The 19738-nt window shown below is 37.1% G+C and overlaps 1 protein-coding gene across 3 annotated transcripts in view; it reads right to left on the bottom strand.

The window, feature by feature from the left end:
* Window positions 1–18800, bottom strand: part of grin1a (glutamate receptor, ionotropic, N-methyl D-aspartate 1a) — a 32990-nt gene extending 14190 nt beyond the window's left edge. For 2 of the 3 annotated variants that reach the window (XM_053649104.1, XM_053649105.1), the window contains exons 1-10: window positions 18347–18800; window positions 12075–12209; window positions 10482–10658; window positions 4765–4827; window positions 3908–4005; window positions 3348–3469; window positions 2582–2756; window positions 2268–2412; window positions 1297–1383; window positions 923–1058 (exon numbers count right to left, since the gene is read on the bottom strand). In XM_053649104.1, coding sequence (XP_053505079.1) covers window positions 923–1058; window positions 1297–1383; window positions 2268–2412; window positions 2582–2756; window positions 3348–3469; window positions 3908–4005; window positions 4765–4827; window positions 10482–10658; window positions 12075–12209; window positions 18347–18595 — 1387 coding nt within the window. In that variant the 5' untranslated portion in view covers window positions 18596–18800. The remainder of the gene's footprint in view (window positions 1–922; window positions 1059–1296; window positions 1384–2267; window positions 2413–2581; window positions 2757–3347; window positions 3470–3907; window positions 4006–4764; window positions 4828–10481; window positions 10659–12074; window positions 12210–18346) is intronic. The other variant, XM_053649106.1, reaches the window with a different exon arrangement.
* Window positions 18801–19738: the final 938 nt, after the last annotated feature.

Here is a 19738-nt window from a genome sequence, read left to right as displayed (position 1 = left end):
CATAGATTATTCTGAAGTGTCCATCATACAAGTCCCTGTGTAAGTTGTCACTACAGAAACGCTAACGCATTAGACCGAGCTCATTCTTATAAACAGAGCTGCTGTGACAGAAAATTAACCAACACTTTCTGTCCAATCAGAATCAAGAATTAATTAGCACTGTTGTACAAAAGCAGCTTTGTAACATTTGCTTGAACTGGCAAATGACCCTAATCATTAAAGTCTGAAAAAAATCTCCATACACTCACACCAACTATGGTATATGTAGTATATTATGGGTAATTTATATAAGATGAATCATAAAGACTACATAAATCTCCAGTAAGAATACACGATGACATTCACGACATACACACATGACATAAACCTGCGTAGATTGGAAAGGAAGCATAATCAGTTTGCAAACACAAAGCCACACATGTTCCTACATGCATTGATCTCTTAACCTCCTAACCTCCTACACACACACACACACACACACACACACACACACGTCATCATACTTGCACACACAGCTCATCACATACAGTACATATATAAATACCTACTGTTTATATATGTACAGTTGCAATCAAAATTATTCCAGCTCAAGCACACCTGGTGCAACTAATGAATCCCTTGATTAGTTGCATCAGGTGTGCTTGAGACACCTGTTTTGCATATTTGTGCTGTTGTGAGGGATTCTACTCAGGGGATTGAATAATTTTGAGACTGAAGAAGTGATAATAAGTAGCACTGAATTTGGGGAAACCACTTGACGCATTCGTTGTGTTGAACTATTTCAGTTGCTTTTGTTTGATTTGTTCATTGCAGATAGCTGAAAGTCTGTACACTTTGACAATAAACCTGATTTGCAACGGGGGTGAATCATTTTGATTGCAACTGTATGTATCTCATATCATAAACGTTCCTGTTGTATTACCTGGGATGGTTTCATTTGGTCCAGTGCAGATCACCTTTTTAATTAGGACTCCATTTGGTGTGTACTCTTCCCTGCAGGTCCCATCCAGCATTGTTGGCTTCACGTACACAAAAGGCTCCTGATGTATTGTGACTATCTGTAATGAAGCAGGAGGAAGATTAGTTAAGGGGAATTGTGTGGTGAATAATCTCAAGGATGGACCAGAATCCATACCACAGCACAGAAAAGATTTTCTGCACAAACATGTTGCAGAAACCATGGCTGGTATTTTTTATTTTAAATTCCCATTCAATATTCACCATACATTTTGCTAGTTTGCAAGCTAGATATCTTATCTCAGAAATAAGATATGCGTTGTTTAAATGATACTATACTTTTAGCCATGTAGACATCTGGAAACCTTTCGGTCTGTCTGTATCTCCTCCAGGCCAGATGATCTTCCTCTGCTTATTTAGCACCACCTGAGGGGATAGCAGGCTAAAATAAACTCCAAGTGACCTAGATGTAGATCTTTTGGGTGATTTTATGATTGGGGTGCCATTTGTGTCCCACATATTTACAAATATATATGTAAAGTATAGGTAAAAGTCAGCTTAAGCATGAGAAAAGTGTCCTTCACAACAAACTATTGGACAAACTATTGTTTATATTTCAGATAAGTGACATAAAAGATTAATCCAACAGCATTTGTAGATCCCAGTCCACTATAAATACACTCTACCTCAAAATCGTCTCATTAGATGCTTCCAAAATCCTACTATTTTTGCATTAATGTCTGAATTGATTTTACATCTCGTGCTTGAAACATGCTTATCCATAACCCATCCAATATAGGTTATGAAAAATATACATTTTACATTCTCTTGATCACATTCAGCCCTTTATTTTATTCTATGTATAATATTGTGACATTTAGTATTGAGGTCACTTTAAAAGTATAACTCTGTTATGCAAATGACAGTCAGAAAGTAAATTATTAGTTAAAAAAAGAATACAAATCATTAGAAAGTCCTTAGTGTCCTCATGCATTTGCATGGATGTTCGTTAAACACATTTTGTGCATTTGCTAATTCTATGCTCAACTTAAATGCTAACTAATTTAAGACTAAAATACAGCCAGTGTCAGCAAAGCAAACATATAAACATATGAGATTGTTGCCTGGGATGGGTTAACACTTTAACTGAATAGCTGAATGCTTGTTTTCTTAGATTCTACTGTTATGCTGAATAATTTAATGTTAAAAAGTTGAATTTTTAGAGTTACGAGGACTAAATGGCACCACAATTGCAGAATCATGCTTTTAATGCTGTTAATATTATCTGACTAAAAAAAAAGGCCGCACACCTGAGTTCCATTATAAATGCCGACTTGAATCAGCCTGCTCTTCTGGTAGTTAAGGATGCTGTAATGAGCGTACTTCCTGTCTCCATCATCATTAAACTCCACTCGTCCTGTCAAGCCTTCTGGGTATTTGGATGACATCAGAACCCTGCATGAGACACCAGGGAGAAATGAAAAGTTTTTCTCTCTCACAGACAAATGATTAAATTTATGCAAACACAGTCAAATTTATGCAGAGTACATCAGGGGAAAAAAAAACTTCCTGGATCAGACAGAATCTTGTCTGTTCTTGCTTTCTAGCTGCATGTCATCCTGACCTTTTAAAGAGTGGCCCAGTCTTCCAGATGTTTGTGTTGCCCACACAACCCCGAGGCGGCTCAGTGATGTTCTCCTTCTCAAAAAGCTCCTGAATGGACTGAGCCACGACTGCCACTGCGTCGCTGATGTGTGCTGACTCATTCTTGCCGTTAATGAGCTGAAGGCCAATTAGTCCTGTGTGTGTCGGCATCAAAATAATCCAATAAGCCGGCTGTCTCCTGCCATTAATAATCCTACTAATATTTTTAAAAAATAATAGAACTTAACCACCCTATGGTATAAAATAACTACGAATGAACGTTGGGAGATATTATATTTTAGATTTAAACATCTATGTGGCCCTGAGACTCAATGTCAGAGAATTTATATCTCACAAACTGCACAACAAACACCTGCCAGAGAGTTCAATATTGTTCAGCTCTGCTAGAATTAGTGATAATACTATAGTTAAGGTTAGATCAAAATCACAAAAGGGAATCCCTTGATATAATACAGAAAATAAATCCTGGATAAAATGCACGAGGTACATCCATTTTATCCAGGATTTATTGTCTTCCTTTAAAAACCTATTACAAGACTAATCTCAAATGAACTATTCATTTAAGTAAAGGACCTTAATGGAATTTAACATCAAGATTTTTAAACATATATCATTAAACATCTAAGACTTACTCACAATCTAGTGAAATATGCTGAAAATAATACAGCAGGGGAAAAAAGTGCTTTTCCAATGTCTCTACCTCAGCTTCGTCGTCCCATACGTACCATCAGGAGCTTCACTCAGAGCTTTACCAGACATCTCCCGCTCTCCGACTAGCCACACGTAGCCAGAGCCAGTCATGTTGAGAAACCGAGCGGTCTTGTATACGGCAGCAGCGTCGTCTTCACTGTAGGCAAACACTGTCCTTTCAGTCTACTCTAAAAGCCTCTTCTATATAGAGTTAACTCTATAAGCACTTTTTATAACAGGTTTGTAATTATTTTTGTGTTGTATTGTTCTGTGACTGTAATGCGTAATCAATTATTCTCTAATGTTGTTATACTAAATAAAATGCAAGGATAGATTACATATTCTGCCTAGAGGAGGCCATCCACCAAATCTCAGTGACCAGGTAAGAATGGCATTAGTCAGAGAAGCAACAAGGTAACTTTCAAAATGATGCTACCACTACCATGTTTCGCTGTTTTTCACTTTTCCATTTTTTAGTAACGGATTTACTGGTGTTCTGTCGACGATATCAGAGTGGCCCTCATTATGCATTACTGCACCATGATTTATACTCAGCAGTGCCGGTAATGTTTCAGAGTAATAAATAATGTCTCACCTGGCGGACAGAATGATCACGCGAGCCTCCAGCTCCTTGGCCTCCAGCAGCAGGGCAGTTAAGTTAGTCTCTTGGTTGAACTGGAGGACTTTCTCTGCCTGGGATCGGGGCACACAGTCAGTAAAAGCTAGCGACACTTCCCCACCCCAGGACCATGCTGCCTCTTTAATCTCTCTTCACTGCTTTGGTTGAATTGTCTTTGCTTTTGTGTGATTGAAAAAGGAGGGAAAATGACAGCGCTCCAAGGAAAACTGGATAAACTAAAAAAAAAAAAAAGCTAGAGGGGGAAAAACGTCTGTATTGTTGCATGCAATGCTGAGGGTTATCAAGGCTCCAGATAACGGCGTGCATGTTAGAGGTTTGGGGAGAGAGGCCAATGCAACCGGAAACTGAAACCGGGAGAGAGGGTGTGAAAGGTGAGAGGCTTGATCTGCCCAAAGAAAAACAAAAGAAAAAATAGAAAGTGCTGCGCAAAAGGGAGGAAGTAGTATCTGGGAATGTGACGTGTCCCACACTAGCGCATCTAAACAAAGGAACAAAGGAGCTTTTTTTCTATTTGATCTGAATCATGCATTCCTTTATTTGAAAGGGAAAAAAATGATAATGACAGAAGCGGAGCGTGTTTACTTTTCTCTCTTTTTTTTTTGTCTTTCTGGAAAACCGAAAATCATAATCGTTCAAAACAAGTCCATTCGTCATTTAAATCATAAGGGTACCAAAAAAAGAAAGTCTCGATGTAAAAAGAAACACGTGCTACCAAGATAAGGGCATTTCTGGGTTGGCCAATGGCTGACTGGCCAGATTCTAGTTGCAACGTTTAAGTTGGTGGGCGGCGTGCATTGACCATGCAAGTATACCTTAGGTCCTCGCTTGTTGTCATAGGACAGTTGGTCGAGGTTTTCATAGTTCCTTTTTTTATTCTGATGAGTAATGTGCACAGAGAAAATATGCAGACACAGAAGAATATTATAAACAGTTGAAAAGGATGGGCAATAAAGCAATCTAACAAATTTTCCTGCTCCAAATTGGAAGTCCTAACACCGGGGCTTTCAAAAGCATCAGAGACTGCTCTAATTCATCACTGACTCATAACATGTCAAAATAACTGATGTCTTTAGGAACAAACAGTGGTATTCTTCATAAATTAAGAAAGGGACAGATGAAATCTCAGCTTCATGCCAACACAAGTAAAGCATTTTAAAGTCTAGTTAAACCCAAAAGTGAAAAGGGAAAGTGAAAATGGCATTTAAAGAGTTGGTTATGGCTACAGAACAGGAACATTGCGGACAATCGGACAATCAGACAACCAGTATCCGATCACAAACTGAATAGTTTAGGCTTGTGTTGGTTTTGCTGCAACACATATCTATCCAACAACTTGATCAAAGCATGACATTCACTGTGTGAGGAAATCACACTTAGTTAGCAAGGATTTACACACCTTTAGGTTATTACCAGGGTGGTACAAAATATTTTGTACCTTTAATACATATCTTTCCAGTGAATTGTGGATATAGTACACCTTTAAACTGATCAAAGGAACGTTGTACATAAATGGACCAGATTAGTTTTTAGAGTAAAGCTTTAATGGTACATTACACACCTTCCTAGGTACAATATAGCATACATGCTAAAAGTACAAAAGGTGCATTGTTAACTTTACCGCCTGAAAAATAAGGAAAAGTTTTAAGTACTATTTATTTATTCAAGTACTATTTTTTTCTAAGAATGAAGATAGTCTAGGCAAGATTAGAAAGTAGCCACAATAAAAATAAAATTCCACTTAATTTTGGTGAAATATATTTATGGTTTAACTTCTGAGTATTCTGTTTGACTGTTTATGGTATGACTTCTGACCAGAAGGTCGTGAGTTCAAATCCCAGCATCGCCAAGCTGCCTCTGCTGGGCCCATGTGCAAGGCCCATAACCCTCAACTGCTCAAATGTATAAAGCGAGATGAATGTAAGTCGTTCTCAACAATAGCGTCTACCAAAGGGTGTAAATGTAAGTGGTTTCTTTAAGTTGAGGTGTTATATTATGTTATAGGAAATCCCAATTTTGGTAAAGAATTGAGAATTCAGTCACAGTGACATCCAATGGGCTTTCCCTGACCACCGCATATGATCCAACACATGTCCTGCAAACATTTCTGAACAGGCACCTAGCCTTTACAGTGTACTTTTATAAAAACTAGGACTACTAGGCTAAAATTAGGAGGAATTGGAAAATAGCTAGGATCCATTAGAACAAGGGGACTAGAGCTAGGAAATAGGATGACTACTAACTAACTAGAAAGAAAGTAGCAGGGACTTACTAGGGAAGCAAGCTAAAAGCTACTAGAACTAGGAAGCAGGAGGAATAGTGAAATTACAGAAGCACTATATGCTATATTCAAATGGGGTCTTTTTTTCAAGAAGATTTAATATGAATGACCCACTTGTGTGGTATTCATAGCTTTTGAAGTCCTGTAGAAAGAAGGAAAAAACATGTAAATCCTGTTTGTGGTTGATGCTAAGTGTAATCATCATACATACATACATACATACATACGTACAGAGTATTTTTTTTAGTAATTTACCAAAATATCTGGTGGAAAATGTTGATATTTTCGGTAGTTTTGCCTTGGTTCCACTGTCATTATGTCTTTCATTGTCCATATAAAAGACTTTATGCCTATGTAGCTAGCTGAATCATTAGCATCAAATCGTTAGCTAGCTTATACTTACCCAGTTGCTTTGCTACAGTGTTTTCAGTGTTTGTCTTCCCTTTACAGAAAAAAAGGAGTAATGCAACTCAAAAAGGAGGAATGCAATTACTAAAAATGTCGTAATAGCTTTGTAGTAATGTTTATAAATGTTATCTTGAAACATTTGAATGTTCCAAGAAGCACATGATCCTAGAACCATTTTGCTGACCTAAACTTGTTAGCTGGCTTAATGAATAGAGATGGAGATACTGCAGTAGGAAGAGTTGCTGTATTTTTTTACTGCAGCATATTGCATTCTTCTCATCTTGTGATTTTTTGAGGGCAACAGCCTCAGGAGAGCCTTAGCCATGCTCGGACGGTGCAGGGATCTTGTGCAGTGGTATAAATAATCTCTTGTAGCACAGGAACATACAGTTCTGTACTATATATAAATCTGAACTCAGCCTGATTATGGGACTAATATCCAGTTTTCACTGTTGTTCTGATTTTGCTTCTGGTTCTAAATGCAGGTCTTTTATAATTTTGTACATTATGCACGAGGTTAATCCAAAGCACCATTATACAAATCTGTTAGGGTCTCCTGTCCAGCACCTATATTTTTCTCTACACAGTGTTAGTAAGGATGCATGTTTTTTTTTTACCTCACTGTATCTGACAATATGGTACATATGAGTGGAAAATAATTCACTGCAGGGAGTATGTTCACAAATTTAATAACTATCTGGAAAATTAATGTTATATGATCTTAAGGAATTCAAATATGCAAATAATTCTATAAGGAACTTGATTATTAAAGGTTTTGCTTTGATAAATAAATTCAACACTGCATGCATAATAAGGAAAAACAGTTCCACACCAGCAGAGGTCGCATTCTTCAGAGTTCTAGCATGACCTCTGCATTTTTCAGTCACTTCCTGGTTGTTTTCCTTGATAAACTTGTTATCTGGTTATCCTGGTTGTTCGTTAAAATTAACTTATTGCATATCCTTGCCTATACCTTGTGTTTAGTATGAGTTCTGAGTCATGTTACTTTGTGTTGTCTTTACCGTATGACACTTTGACTATTGACCTTGCTATTTGGATTTTGGACTTGTTTCGGTCTTCTGGAATATGAATAAAACTTTCTGCGCATGGATCCTCAAACTTTGTTTTCATTCTACAGAAGCGTCCACTTTTGGAGAAGCAATATGTCTTAAAATCGATTTCATTTTTAAGCATTTAAACTTAGGCTACAGTATTGGTTAACCCTTTGACTTTAGGACTCCACATAAATGGCAGCTCATTGTACATTGATTTAAAGAAAGCTTATGTCATTATCTTTTTTTTTTTAGAAATGTTATTGCTCAATCTATTCCGCACATGCAGTCACCGGCATAGAGATATAATGATAATGGAGAAAATTGATTAAGTGATTAAGCTTTTATTTACTTCAATCAAGTTTGTGAAAAGTGTGACTGTGTGATGCTTGCTCATTTGCAGCATTATATTTTTGCTGTAATAATACAAATATTTGAAGGACACGTCTAAAAACGTAATGATACAATCCTTCAAATCCTAACTCTTGAATGAAGCAACAGTCAATTAATTTATGTTAAATGTGACCCTTTTGATTTATTGTGATCGAAAAGAAAACACGGTAACACCAATGACACAATGAAACACCAGTGACACAAAGAACACCAAAGAATGGTGTTCACATGAAGAGAGGAAACACCTAGTATGAAATTATGAGACATATAAGAATATTTCTGATAATTGAAAAGAGACAGCAGACTTACCATGTGCCTTTCTTGATGGATTTACAGAAAATAGGATGTAGGAAATACAAAGTGATGTCAAAAGTATGGATTTTTTTCCCCCAGAATAAGAGTTGTTTGTTGAGCAGTAACACTAGTAACATGACTCCAGGGGACAGCCATTTCCATCATATTATTTATAATATTTACTTGCCATTTTAGTTGTTTATATCATCCAAATAATAAATGTGATAGTGACATATACATTATTGCATTTAAAATGAGGGAGAAAATAATTTTTTTTATAACTCAAAATATGCCCCTAAACCTTTAGACATGACCATAGGGATAAGTACTATTATGGTACTTGTTTAAAAATAAATTTTTTGAGCTGATTTCTGACTCAAATAGGTATAATTGTTCAAATAACATTTTCCATCATTCAAATTTGTAACTCAACTATAGAGTCTATTTTAAGTGTCAGCTTTATGCAAATACTGGGGTCAGAAAAGGGAATGTTTCTGTAGAATGACCCTTTTATTAAAAATGCTTGAGGTTCCTAAAATAACACCCTAATGTACACTATAAGGCCAAATGTATGTGGGCACCTGACCATCACACCCATATGTGTATCTTCCCCAAACTGTTGCCACAAAGTTGAAAGCACACTGTTGTCTGGAATGTCTTTGTATGCCGTAGCATTACAATTTACAAAAAGCAAGCTCCATGAAGACTTTGTCTGCCAAGGCTGGAGTGGAAGAACTTGAGTGTCCTGCACAGAGCCCACAGAGACCTTAAACCCACTGATCACCTTGCTGATTGCATCACAGGCCTCCTCGCCCAACATGGGCCTGATCTCACTAATGCTCTTGTGGCTTTATGGAAAAATCCCCACAGCCACGCTCCAAAATCTAGTGGAAAACCTTCCTGGAAGAATGGACGTTAATATAACAGCAAAGGAGGACTAAATCTGGAATTCAAAAAGTACATATGGCTGTGATGGAAGAGTGTTCACATACTTTTGGCCACATTTTGATCAGGGTTTCTGCCACACAAATAGAATAACTGTAGAAATGAGTCAATCATCAGAGAAAAATGCCTAATTCCTCTACCAAATGCCACTATCATGTTTCTCACTTACCACAGTATCAATAAAAATATATACCATCTTTCATTTTAACCAAGAATTGCAAAGAAGCTGGTTCAAATCAGGGATTATGCAAGAATCGAGCCCTTTTCTACAAGTAACCCAAATCAATCTCTCTTCAACACATCCATAATTATGCCAGACAATATAAAGTATTTTATGTTCGTTTCGTATTAAGCCAGCAGGAAATATAATTATTAAGCTCATATAGCATAACTCTGGAAAATGAACGAATTGTTTTTCATTAATGGACCGCTACAGAATTCAATGCATATTTTATGAGTGCAGTTATATTAGCAGTCTGAGAACAATTTCAGCCCAATCGACTATAATCTACACAAGGGAACAATTCCCACAGCAGTTCTAAAGCTTAATTGCAACTACACTGAAATAGTCTTGATATTAATAATGTTCTCTATCTGCAAAGAGGGCAACGGTAATTACTACAGCACAGATGTCAATTAGGGACTATGATTTAGTTTGAGAGCCTTTAAAAAGTTCATCGCCATTATAACAGACTTCATTACTTTAATAAATCAAACAAAAACGCAACCAAACACACACTGCTGGATGCTGATGTAAAACTGCTGACTGATTTCGAATTTTAATGCTTTGAGAATACAGAGATGCAACAACCTATTAAACATAAACTCCAGACGTGAGCCAGTGATGCTTTGTAAAGCCCCAGGTTAAGATTTTCATTTTGCTCTTGCCGTGGAGCGACTCATGAGATTTAGACTATGGCAAAAAGCAATGTGAGATGAGTAAGAAATGCACAAAACTTCAACTAGATTAGACCACATTAGACGCTGTTGATGCCTGAGGCTTGAGCCGACATTTACAAAATGGCATGAGCGAGATGTTTTTCATGCAACAGAAAAGCAAACAGTTACATACATAGAAGACCTCTGAGATTGTTAAATGTACATGTTCCACACCCACGTGCTCATACACTCAAGCTCTAGACATCCGAGGACAGCTCACCTTGGTCTCCCTCTCCTCCAGAAGGGTCTCGAGTCTCTTCTGTGCGGCTCGACCTTCGTGGTCGTCGCTGACGATCAGGATGATGTGGTTCCAGCGGAACTCACGCATCATGTCGAACCACACGTGCGCCTGGTGCGAGTAAGGTGGTACAGTGCGCAGGAAGGAAAGATGAATACTCTGAGGAGGAGAAAACAAAATGGAGGCAGAGTATTAATAGTGCTAATACCCGATGCTTGTTTCCAGCTCATCAAGCATTGTTTAAACGATCCATTCAGTCATCTGTCATCGCATTGCGCTTCCCTAGTGCTGTCATTCCATGTTCATATTCTTGCTTTATTCCAACATATTGTCCTGAGTCTGTATTTTCACTAGTCGTTTGTTCTATTTCCTTTATGCTATTCCTAGCTTTGTAGGGTTAACCCAGTTAGCTGTTTACCTAGTGTATGTTGTTTTGAGTTCTTCTTGGTTTTCAGTTGTAGTTTGCTATCTTAGTACCTTGGTACTAGCTTCCTTTTTTTTTTTTTTTTTTTTTTTTTTGCTTAACCATAGTTTTATTTTTTAAAACAACATAGTACAATTATGAAATATTTTCCACAAATTTTCTGGACAAAGTGGACCTTTTATCACAAGACCAACAACATATTTCCTGTTTTTTTTTATTTTCCATTTGTTTCTTAATTTCGTGTAAATAACCCTTTTTGATCCAAACAAAAAAGACAAGCATTTTTTCTTTCTTTTTTTTTGTTGTTGTTATAAACATGTGTAAATATAATATGACATCACTCTTCTTTGTTGTCTCATTAAGGTGTTTAAAGAAAGAAAATGTTACATTTAAGCAAGAAATAAAGTCCTCAAGTGTAAAAAGGTCATTCGGAATAGCAGTTTGCAAATTCATGAAGTTAAGAAAACCTCTAAAACACCACAATACACATACAAATTTATCTCAGTGGCATAGTTTTAAGAAAACATGCTATATATCACAATAATGAAATACACATCATCCAATAAAGAAATTACTAAGCTAAAAGCAGAATAATATACAAACAATGAACAATTTGATTTCGTAAAATAAAAAACGTTAATTATAACAAATTTCTGCTACATACTGAGCTTACTGGATAGTAAAATAAGTAAAATATCAAGATATGGCAATATTTAATGCTAAGAATAACATAACAGTAGTGAGTACTATGAAAGTTTCAGTAAATAATGTGTAATCATACCTAATTGCATAATTAATAATAATAATAAGAAGAAGAAGAAGAAAAAGAAATTACATAATTATTCAACGCTTACCTTAGCATAAACAATTATTTAAAATATCATATCCAAGTATGTATATTAAGATCAAATACTGCTCTATAACTGTTTTCACATACTATACACTCAAATTTCCAACTTGCATAGTAATACATATTTACATATATATATATATTTACATAATTTTCACACATATTCAATTATTAAATGCTAGGTAGTTGCTGTAACTTAAATAATAAAAAAAAGCTATTAAAATCTATTAAAACTGAATAGGTCAGTTAAACAAGCCCATTTATTATGTATTCAATTTGACCCAAATTCACCAACACCAACCTTATCAGAGTAGATGGACATCCTGGTTGTAAGGCCAACTACAGGGATACGGTAGAAGCCTGCAGTATAGGAGACCGGTGTAGGTGTGAGGTGGTCACTGGACTGTGGAGGGTGGCTCACCAAAATCGCATAGACCTGTAGAGAGTTTGAAAAAAAAAATATATAGAGAGCACCAGCATAGATATTTTTTCCTAGACATGAGAAAGTAGGAGAGAAAACAAAAATAGCTGACCTAGATATGTCTAAGTGGTACCTGAGATTTTGAAGTGGTATGAAATGTTCAGGTGTTCTATCCAGTGACTGCTGGTTAAGTGAACATGAGGGCTAAAAAGTCTACTACTAATCAGTAACTTAGTGTTATTATTATGAAACCAGTATGGTTGAGTCTTATAGCGTGGGGTTTCATCATAGACTAAAAAACAATTACACATACACAGTTTATTGAAAGATAGACAGACAACACCATTTGTGTCTTGTGACCAGCCTGCCCTGTCCTGCTTTAACGTAAATGAACGTCTCAACAAACTGTGTGAAATTTGTCTCAGCTAACGATACTATGTAAAAATCCTTAAACGGTTCAACAATGCTTATCATATCTAATCATTTTTGCATGACAAAATATTGCTTTGGCAACATTTGTTTCAATGGGGCCCCAGCTGCTCACAATAAGGCCATATTCAGTGGAAATATGGTACGAAAACAACAGGAAGAGACAAGAAACATGGGTTTCATTTGGATTGTATCAGCAGCCATAACGGCTCTGTATCGTGACAGGCTGTATGGTTGGGCCTCAGATGAGGTTTTTCAATCCAACATGCTCTCAGGCATCTCTTTTGTACCATCTGCCACGAACCACCCTTCCTCGGATCGATGCACAGTGGTGAAGCGGTAAAAAACAGCCCCCGAAATACATACATGTATTTGTGTTAAAATAAAAAATGACAGAGAATGGGAAAAGAGAAAATGAATGCATTCTTGAGAGAGAAGTTGAATGGGGTTTTGGATGCTAAGGAATTACTGTGCATTTTCTGTAGAGCCTGCCAGCACAGAAAGCATGACTTCAGCACTTTGTAAATGGCATCAACCATGATATGAGTGCTTAAAGTGCTCTTAACTTAATTTCGCACAAGCAGGCTTTTAATGATGCAATGCTACTCCTGACTACATCGCTCCCCAGAGATTTTCAGCTCACTGCGATATTCAGTCTCTGTGTGCGTCCAGTGATTCCATTTTTATTGCATTTTTATTACACTGCTTTTGAGTAAATAACTGTTTTGATATTTTCTTTGAGTCAATCTGAAAATGTCAAAAATAAAAGTCCAGCATTTACGATCATTTATAACACAGCCCTGTTGAATTCTCAAATCTGATTGGTCATTCTAATAGATTTTTTTTGCTGTAGTAACAACTCATTCACTTGTTTGTTATCGGTGAAGTGGCTGGCTGCTTTATGTCCCAGGGCGCCCTCATGTCTGTGTTACCTTTTGGCTATGAGACAATAAGCATACTTAATAATATCTCTCTCTCTCTCTCTGTCGAGCTACACATGCTACTCCTGAGATACCAGTGGTCCTGATCCCTTCTGATCTCTGGACCTCCCCGATCCATCCTGATGCCCTACTTCTGGTTGGAGTTCTCATCAATTGGAAGTCACTCATTGCTGCTGAGGATGACTCCACATGGACAACCTGAAGATCAGTGAAATTATTGAGGCTGGTACCACTTCAAAACCATGAAGATGGCTTATGAACAGTTATGCTATGATAGCTTTAGGACTGCAACTGCCACAAATAGTTCTGCACTCAAGTCTCCATCAGTGAACAATGGAGAAGTTCAACAAATTTCAACAGACTTCATGTAAAAAACTGTAATAAACTTCCTGGTTACACAATTGCACTATTTGACCATGTAGTACACAATTTATAGAAGGGATTTATTTATAATCGCACTATCCGGTGTCACCCAGATGAGGATGGGTTCCCTTTTGAGTCTGGTTCCTCTCGAGGTTTCTTCCTCAGGAAGATTTTCCTTTCCACCGTCGCCTCTGGCTTGAACATTAGGGATAAATTTATAAATGTAAAATGTATATCCTGAATGTATATATTTCTGTAAAGCTGCATTGTGACAATGTCCATTGTTAAACGCACGATACAAATTAAACTGAATTGAATTGAATTTAACTTGTTTGGTGGATGCTCCAAATATTCTAAGGTTAATAATTAACAGATTTTGTCTTGTTATTTACCAAAGAAAAACATAATCATTGATGGATTTTCTTTTTTAAAGGTAAACAAAGATTGTTGGCTAAGTCTTCCTTAAGGAAACATTTATGAAAGGTGTCAGCATTTTGTACTTTTCTGCCTTAATAACGATTTCCACCATATCTCATCGTATTGTCTGCGTTTTGGATCTTACTAACTTCCAGAGACAGAAAAGAAAGAACTTGTTTTGTGGATGTTTCACAACATGAAATGTATCTATTAATGGATGTGATAAGTATGATTACCATTCATTAATAAATTAAAAATTGCAATTGTTAGCAAACTCCTGTAGTATAAGAGGAATAACATACTTTGCAATGTGCTTTTAGTGGAAAATAAATTATGACTGCTGATTATCTTATTATTATTTTATTTTATTATTATACAGTAAATGTGATTTATTCATTACTCATAAAACTTTTAATCGTTCTAACAACCATTCTATTACATAACAAGAATTGATACCAATGTATTTATACATTTTTATATCAAATTCATTCACGTTCATCTTCACAGCTTACTATTTTCTAGATTTTCGATTGTGCTATCTAGGCCATGCTCTTCACTCATCTCCAGAGCTCCACTCAAGTTTAACTAGCTGTGACAATCATTCTTATATAACAGTTTGTAACACACACGCTCTATTAATTTTACACTGAGTTGGTTTTGTAACAGCTGTGTTCTTACGACAGGAAGCTCCAAATCCCTTACAGGCTGACAGCATGCTACAGAAACACTCATTTTATTTTCAGAGTTATCATAGTTAGGGCTGACGCTGGACTGCACCAGTCACAAACAAACATTGACCGTAATCAACATACTGCCTCCGGGTAAAAAAAAAAAAAAAAGCCACAGTAAATAGATTTGGTGTCCTCCATGCTTTATGCAATTCAAGATTAGGTTTTTGTTTGTTTTTATCCTATTTTTCTCCCAATTTTAGTCAATTCCTACCCACTAGCTAGTTCTTTGCTAGGGCAGTGGTTCTGAAGGTGGGGTCCAGGGGTCCGTGAAGCATAGCCAGGTGGTCTGTGAATTTTTTTTAATTATTTTGTTGCAGTGGTGGAAATCACAACCCACCTAATCAAAGATATTATTTTTAGGGGTCCAAGCACCAAAGTCCATTCAGACCTAATGTGTTCTCTAATGTGTTCTCTGGCTAAAAACAGTTTGAGAACCACTGGGCTAGCGTGAGGCCTTACACATCATTCCTCCGAGATATATAAAGCCAGGCACATGATTTTTGATCACTCTGATCGACAGTAGAGTGAGAAATGATATCCTTCACATCCATAGCCCCAATTTGTGACTTTCTTGGACTTCCAGAAATGCCACATTTCTGAATGCCATTAGATTGCTTTTAACCCCTAACCCATTAACTTAATATTCATTTATTTTTCTTGAAGAATACTGTCCATTTACTACAATTAATGATTCTATTTCTGTAGTAAAGAAAAGAGGAAATGGATTTAGCGATGAGTCTCCTTTTTGTTGATCAGAAAAGGGTTACCTGAGCATTTCTTGTCTCTGGGGTGATACGCTTGGATATAATCCATCCATTTGCTATACCGCTTATCCTTCAGGGTCGTAGGGAACCTGGAGCCTATTCCAGGGAGCATCGGGCACGAGGCGGGGTATACCCTGGACAGGGTGCCAATCCATCACAGGGCACAATCACATACACATTCACACACCACGGACAATTTGGACATGCCCATCAGCCTACCATGCATGTCTTTGGACTGGGGAGGAAACCGGAGTATGCAGAGAAAACCCCCGCAGCACAGGGAGAATATGCAAACTCCACACACACAGGGCAGTGATGGGAATCGAACCCCCAACGCTGGAGGTGTGAAACGAATGTGTTAACCACTAAGCCACCGTGCGCCCGTCCTTGGATATAATGTACCTTTCAAAAATGCTTTAGAGTATTTGACTGTATCTACCGTTATAAGATTTACAGGTACACTATATGCTACTTTCGAGGTAAAAGATGCACTTGAGATACACTTGAGAGCATTCACTTGAGGGCACCATATCAGTAACAAGGAAAGCTATGAATCATGAGAATTTATAAGGTTAATAAGTAAATATATATATATATATATATATATGTACATGAATATATGTGGGGTTGTTTTCCCATTTTTAACATTTATTTATGTAATTATAATGTTTGCACAGCTGCACCTATTGATCAGATACAGTCTGAATATCTCTTTAATAGGTAGCACATGTGTATGAATACCCAAATATGCATGTATCTCTTTTTGCTTTTAAACAAACACACACACACACATACACACACACACACACACACAAAGTTGTGGCCTGTATGTGAGCTTTGAGAGCGTCACTAAGCACTATGTCACTTGACCTGAGGGTCATGTGTTGATCAGTTTGGCTGGTGCACAGATAAACCCTCACTAACCTTTCAGCCCCTTAACAAATGCTTTCACTTCAGCAACTGAGCACATCCTGACCTTTTGCTTCGTTTGGCCCACATTTCCTCACTATTGTTCTTTTATGAATCACTATCTGACTCACTGCTTATGAGCCTTTCTATGCAAATGAACCTGGTAGTAAAATAGTGTTATTATTGTAGATATCACCTGACAGAAATAAATGCTACAATCACTAGAAATATTCTATCTGTAATAACATTATATTTCAGTGCACCCAAGGTGTGCTTTTATATTCAGAAGTTGTTTTTATATCCAGATTAACATGTACATGTACATGTTTAGCTTGGCATATTCATACAAACTGGGGCTTTTTTATTCATGTTTTGTATTTTATTATTTTTTTATATACAGGTACATATTTGTGTCCTAAGTTTTACTTTACCCATTTTAACAAGACACTGTTAAATTAGCCCACTAAATATCATTCCTTGAAAAAAAAACTAGCACTTCAATAAACATATTTCTGAGAGTGAATTACATTATATTTCATTAGCTTAATTAATACAGATTTTTTTTTCCATTAATGGAATAAAAATAATATATATTTAGCATTTATTTTTATTGATATATTTTTCATATTTTTTTAAACCCTTTCATTCATAGTGTACACATTTATACCTGTTTTTAGGAAAAATATAAGAAAACAGAAATGACCTCCAAATCACCTGAGGCATTACTGTAATTTAACATAAACAGGTTATTATGATTTCTAGACTGTTCGCCGTCCTCAATGCAAAGTCTCCAGTATATCTGTCCAAAGTTTCGACACAAAACATCCAGATTGAATATTAAATCATGTTACCTTTAGATTTTAAACTCAAAACTAGTTTTTCGGTGAAGACAGATGTTTTTTACCTACAAAATATGTTGCATATTCATTCCTATAGTCCTATATTGCTATATTTTGTAATTCTGGTTATCAAAAATATTTGTTTATGAAAACAATGGAATGGGGTTTTTTTTCAGGTTTTCATTTTTTAAAAAAATTCTTATTCTACTGATATCTTTAAAGTATTTTCCCACACATATAGTAAAATAAGTAATAATCTTTTAAGAATCCAAATTTAACATGCAATTTTAAGTAATCAAAGGGTTTTTTGTTGTTGTTTCTGTTTTTATTTTATTTTATTTTTTAAAAACATTAGGCCTATGTGTCATATGTGGTACAGCATTTTATCATCTTTATAGCCTATATTATAAATGCTTCTTAGACAAAAAAAAAATGTTTCTTCGTTTCCGTTAAGGGCTTCTCTTGAGAATTCTTGATTGAACCTTTATTTTTTGTGTAACTTTTCATCCATGAAATGATCCATCCATCAGCTGAGAGGAAATGTGTAGCATTCTTTCATCAGCTGCATCATTACCTCAGAATTAAGGGATCACTTCTGGTCATTTGCATAAAAGTTACAAGTTTTCTTCACCACTGGTCCAGTTCTTTGCGCTCTTTAACTCACAGTTCCCTGCGTATTTATTCCCTACCTGTCAGTCAGTGAGAATAAATGGTGTGGGGGGAGATCTGGGGAAGGAGCCGGAGCCCGGCAGCACCTACCTGGCTGGAGATGAGGTCCTCACACACGGACAGCGCCATCTGAATAGCGTTGGCTTTGTGCGTCACGGAGATGGCGTTGAGTTTAAACCTGTCTCTGCCGTACACCACGCTGGCCTGGTTCACCGCATCCTTAAACACTTGCTCGTAGCGCTTTTGGCTCAGCACCGCGCCGATGTTCACGATTTTCATCTCGCAGCCTCCCAGAGCGCAGGAGCAGGAGAGCAGAATAAAGGGCACAAAAAAGCGCATGGTGGCAAGAACCTGAATATAATAGCCTATTAATACCTATTACTATGACAGTGCTCAGAGGTGGAAAATCCCAGGTGCGAGGTTCATGCTCACTGCGGCGGAATGCACACGGTCACTGGTCCGACGCTCCGTTTGCGTCTGCGCGTATCAGCTACACGGTTAGAGCTGCTTTGCTTCATTGAAGCTACCTTTATCATGCAGAGCAGCCTTTTGCTTCACCTCCTTCCCATTAACCTCACCCAGGCAAAAGGCATGTTATTTCACGCCGTATTTCCTGCAAGAAGAAAATATATGTGTGGTGCGCTGTCTGGAGGCTGCGTGTCCACTGTGAGAGGCGCTGCGGCGCGGGCGACCTGAGCTGCTGTCCGTGGTGCTGCTGACAGCTGGCCTGGTATGCTGGGGGAACCGGTACATAATTTCCCCACTCCTTTCTGTCCCTGTTCACACATGGACGTCACTGTATGCAAATTGACAACAAATTTCTGCCATCACCTCCCTTACTACTCTCTAGCATCCACCCAAAATGCGTGATCAGATTTATCAGTTGAATTGCAGTGTTTTTATTTAGTATAGCCTACATCATCATGGCTACAACCAAATAATATTTATAACTTTCGCAGTGATTTGCACAAGATACTTTTGGCATTGTTTTTATGAAGACCTACAAATGTGTGTGGTAAGACACTTTGATACGGTAGGACAAATCATTAGAACACCATTTCAGCCCGGTTTTGTTGTTTGCAGACAAAAATCTCACATCGTAAAAGAATTCTTTGGTTGTGAGTTGGGATCAGTGGTCTTAGAACGCATACTGCGATGCTCACTTGGAGTCTGGCACTTACAGTGCCATCGTGACCAAAGATGACCGACGACAATGTTTTGTCAATGTCCGAAAATTTGTAGTAAAATCTCAGTGTGAGCACTGCTGTGATGCTCGTCTAAAATCCTCCAGAACGAGGATGGCATAGGATTACGCAAAACTCACGGCACAGTTACAAAAGGATTTCTTTTAAAGAAAGACTTTAATTGTATTAAATGTAATTCCTTTTATTGCGTCTCACTTTCGTCTGTGCATTATAGTAGCGCTACACTGAAATGCAATCGCTGTCAAATCACATCCCTAAGCCGGGTTCGGAGAAGTAT

This window comes from Ictalurus furcatus, chromosome 18 (assembly GCF_023375685.1).
Source record: "Ictalurus furcatus strain D&B chromosome 18, Billie_1.0, whole genome shotgun sequence".
NCBI lineage: Eukaryota > Metazoa > Chordata > Actinopteri > Siluriformes > Ictaluridae > Ictalurus > Ictalurus furcatus.
Note: the sequence above shows the minus strand (reverse complement) of the source record. Positions and strands in the feature narration are given on the sequence as shown.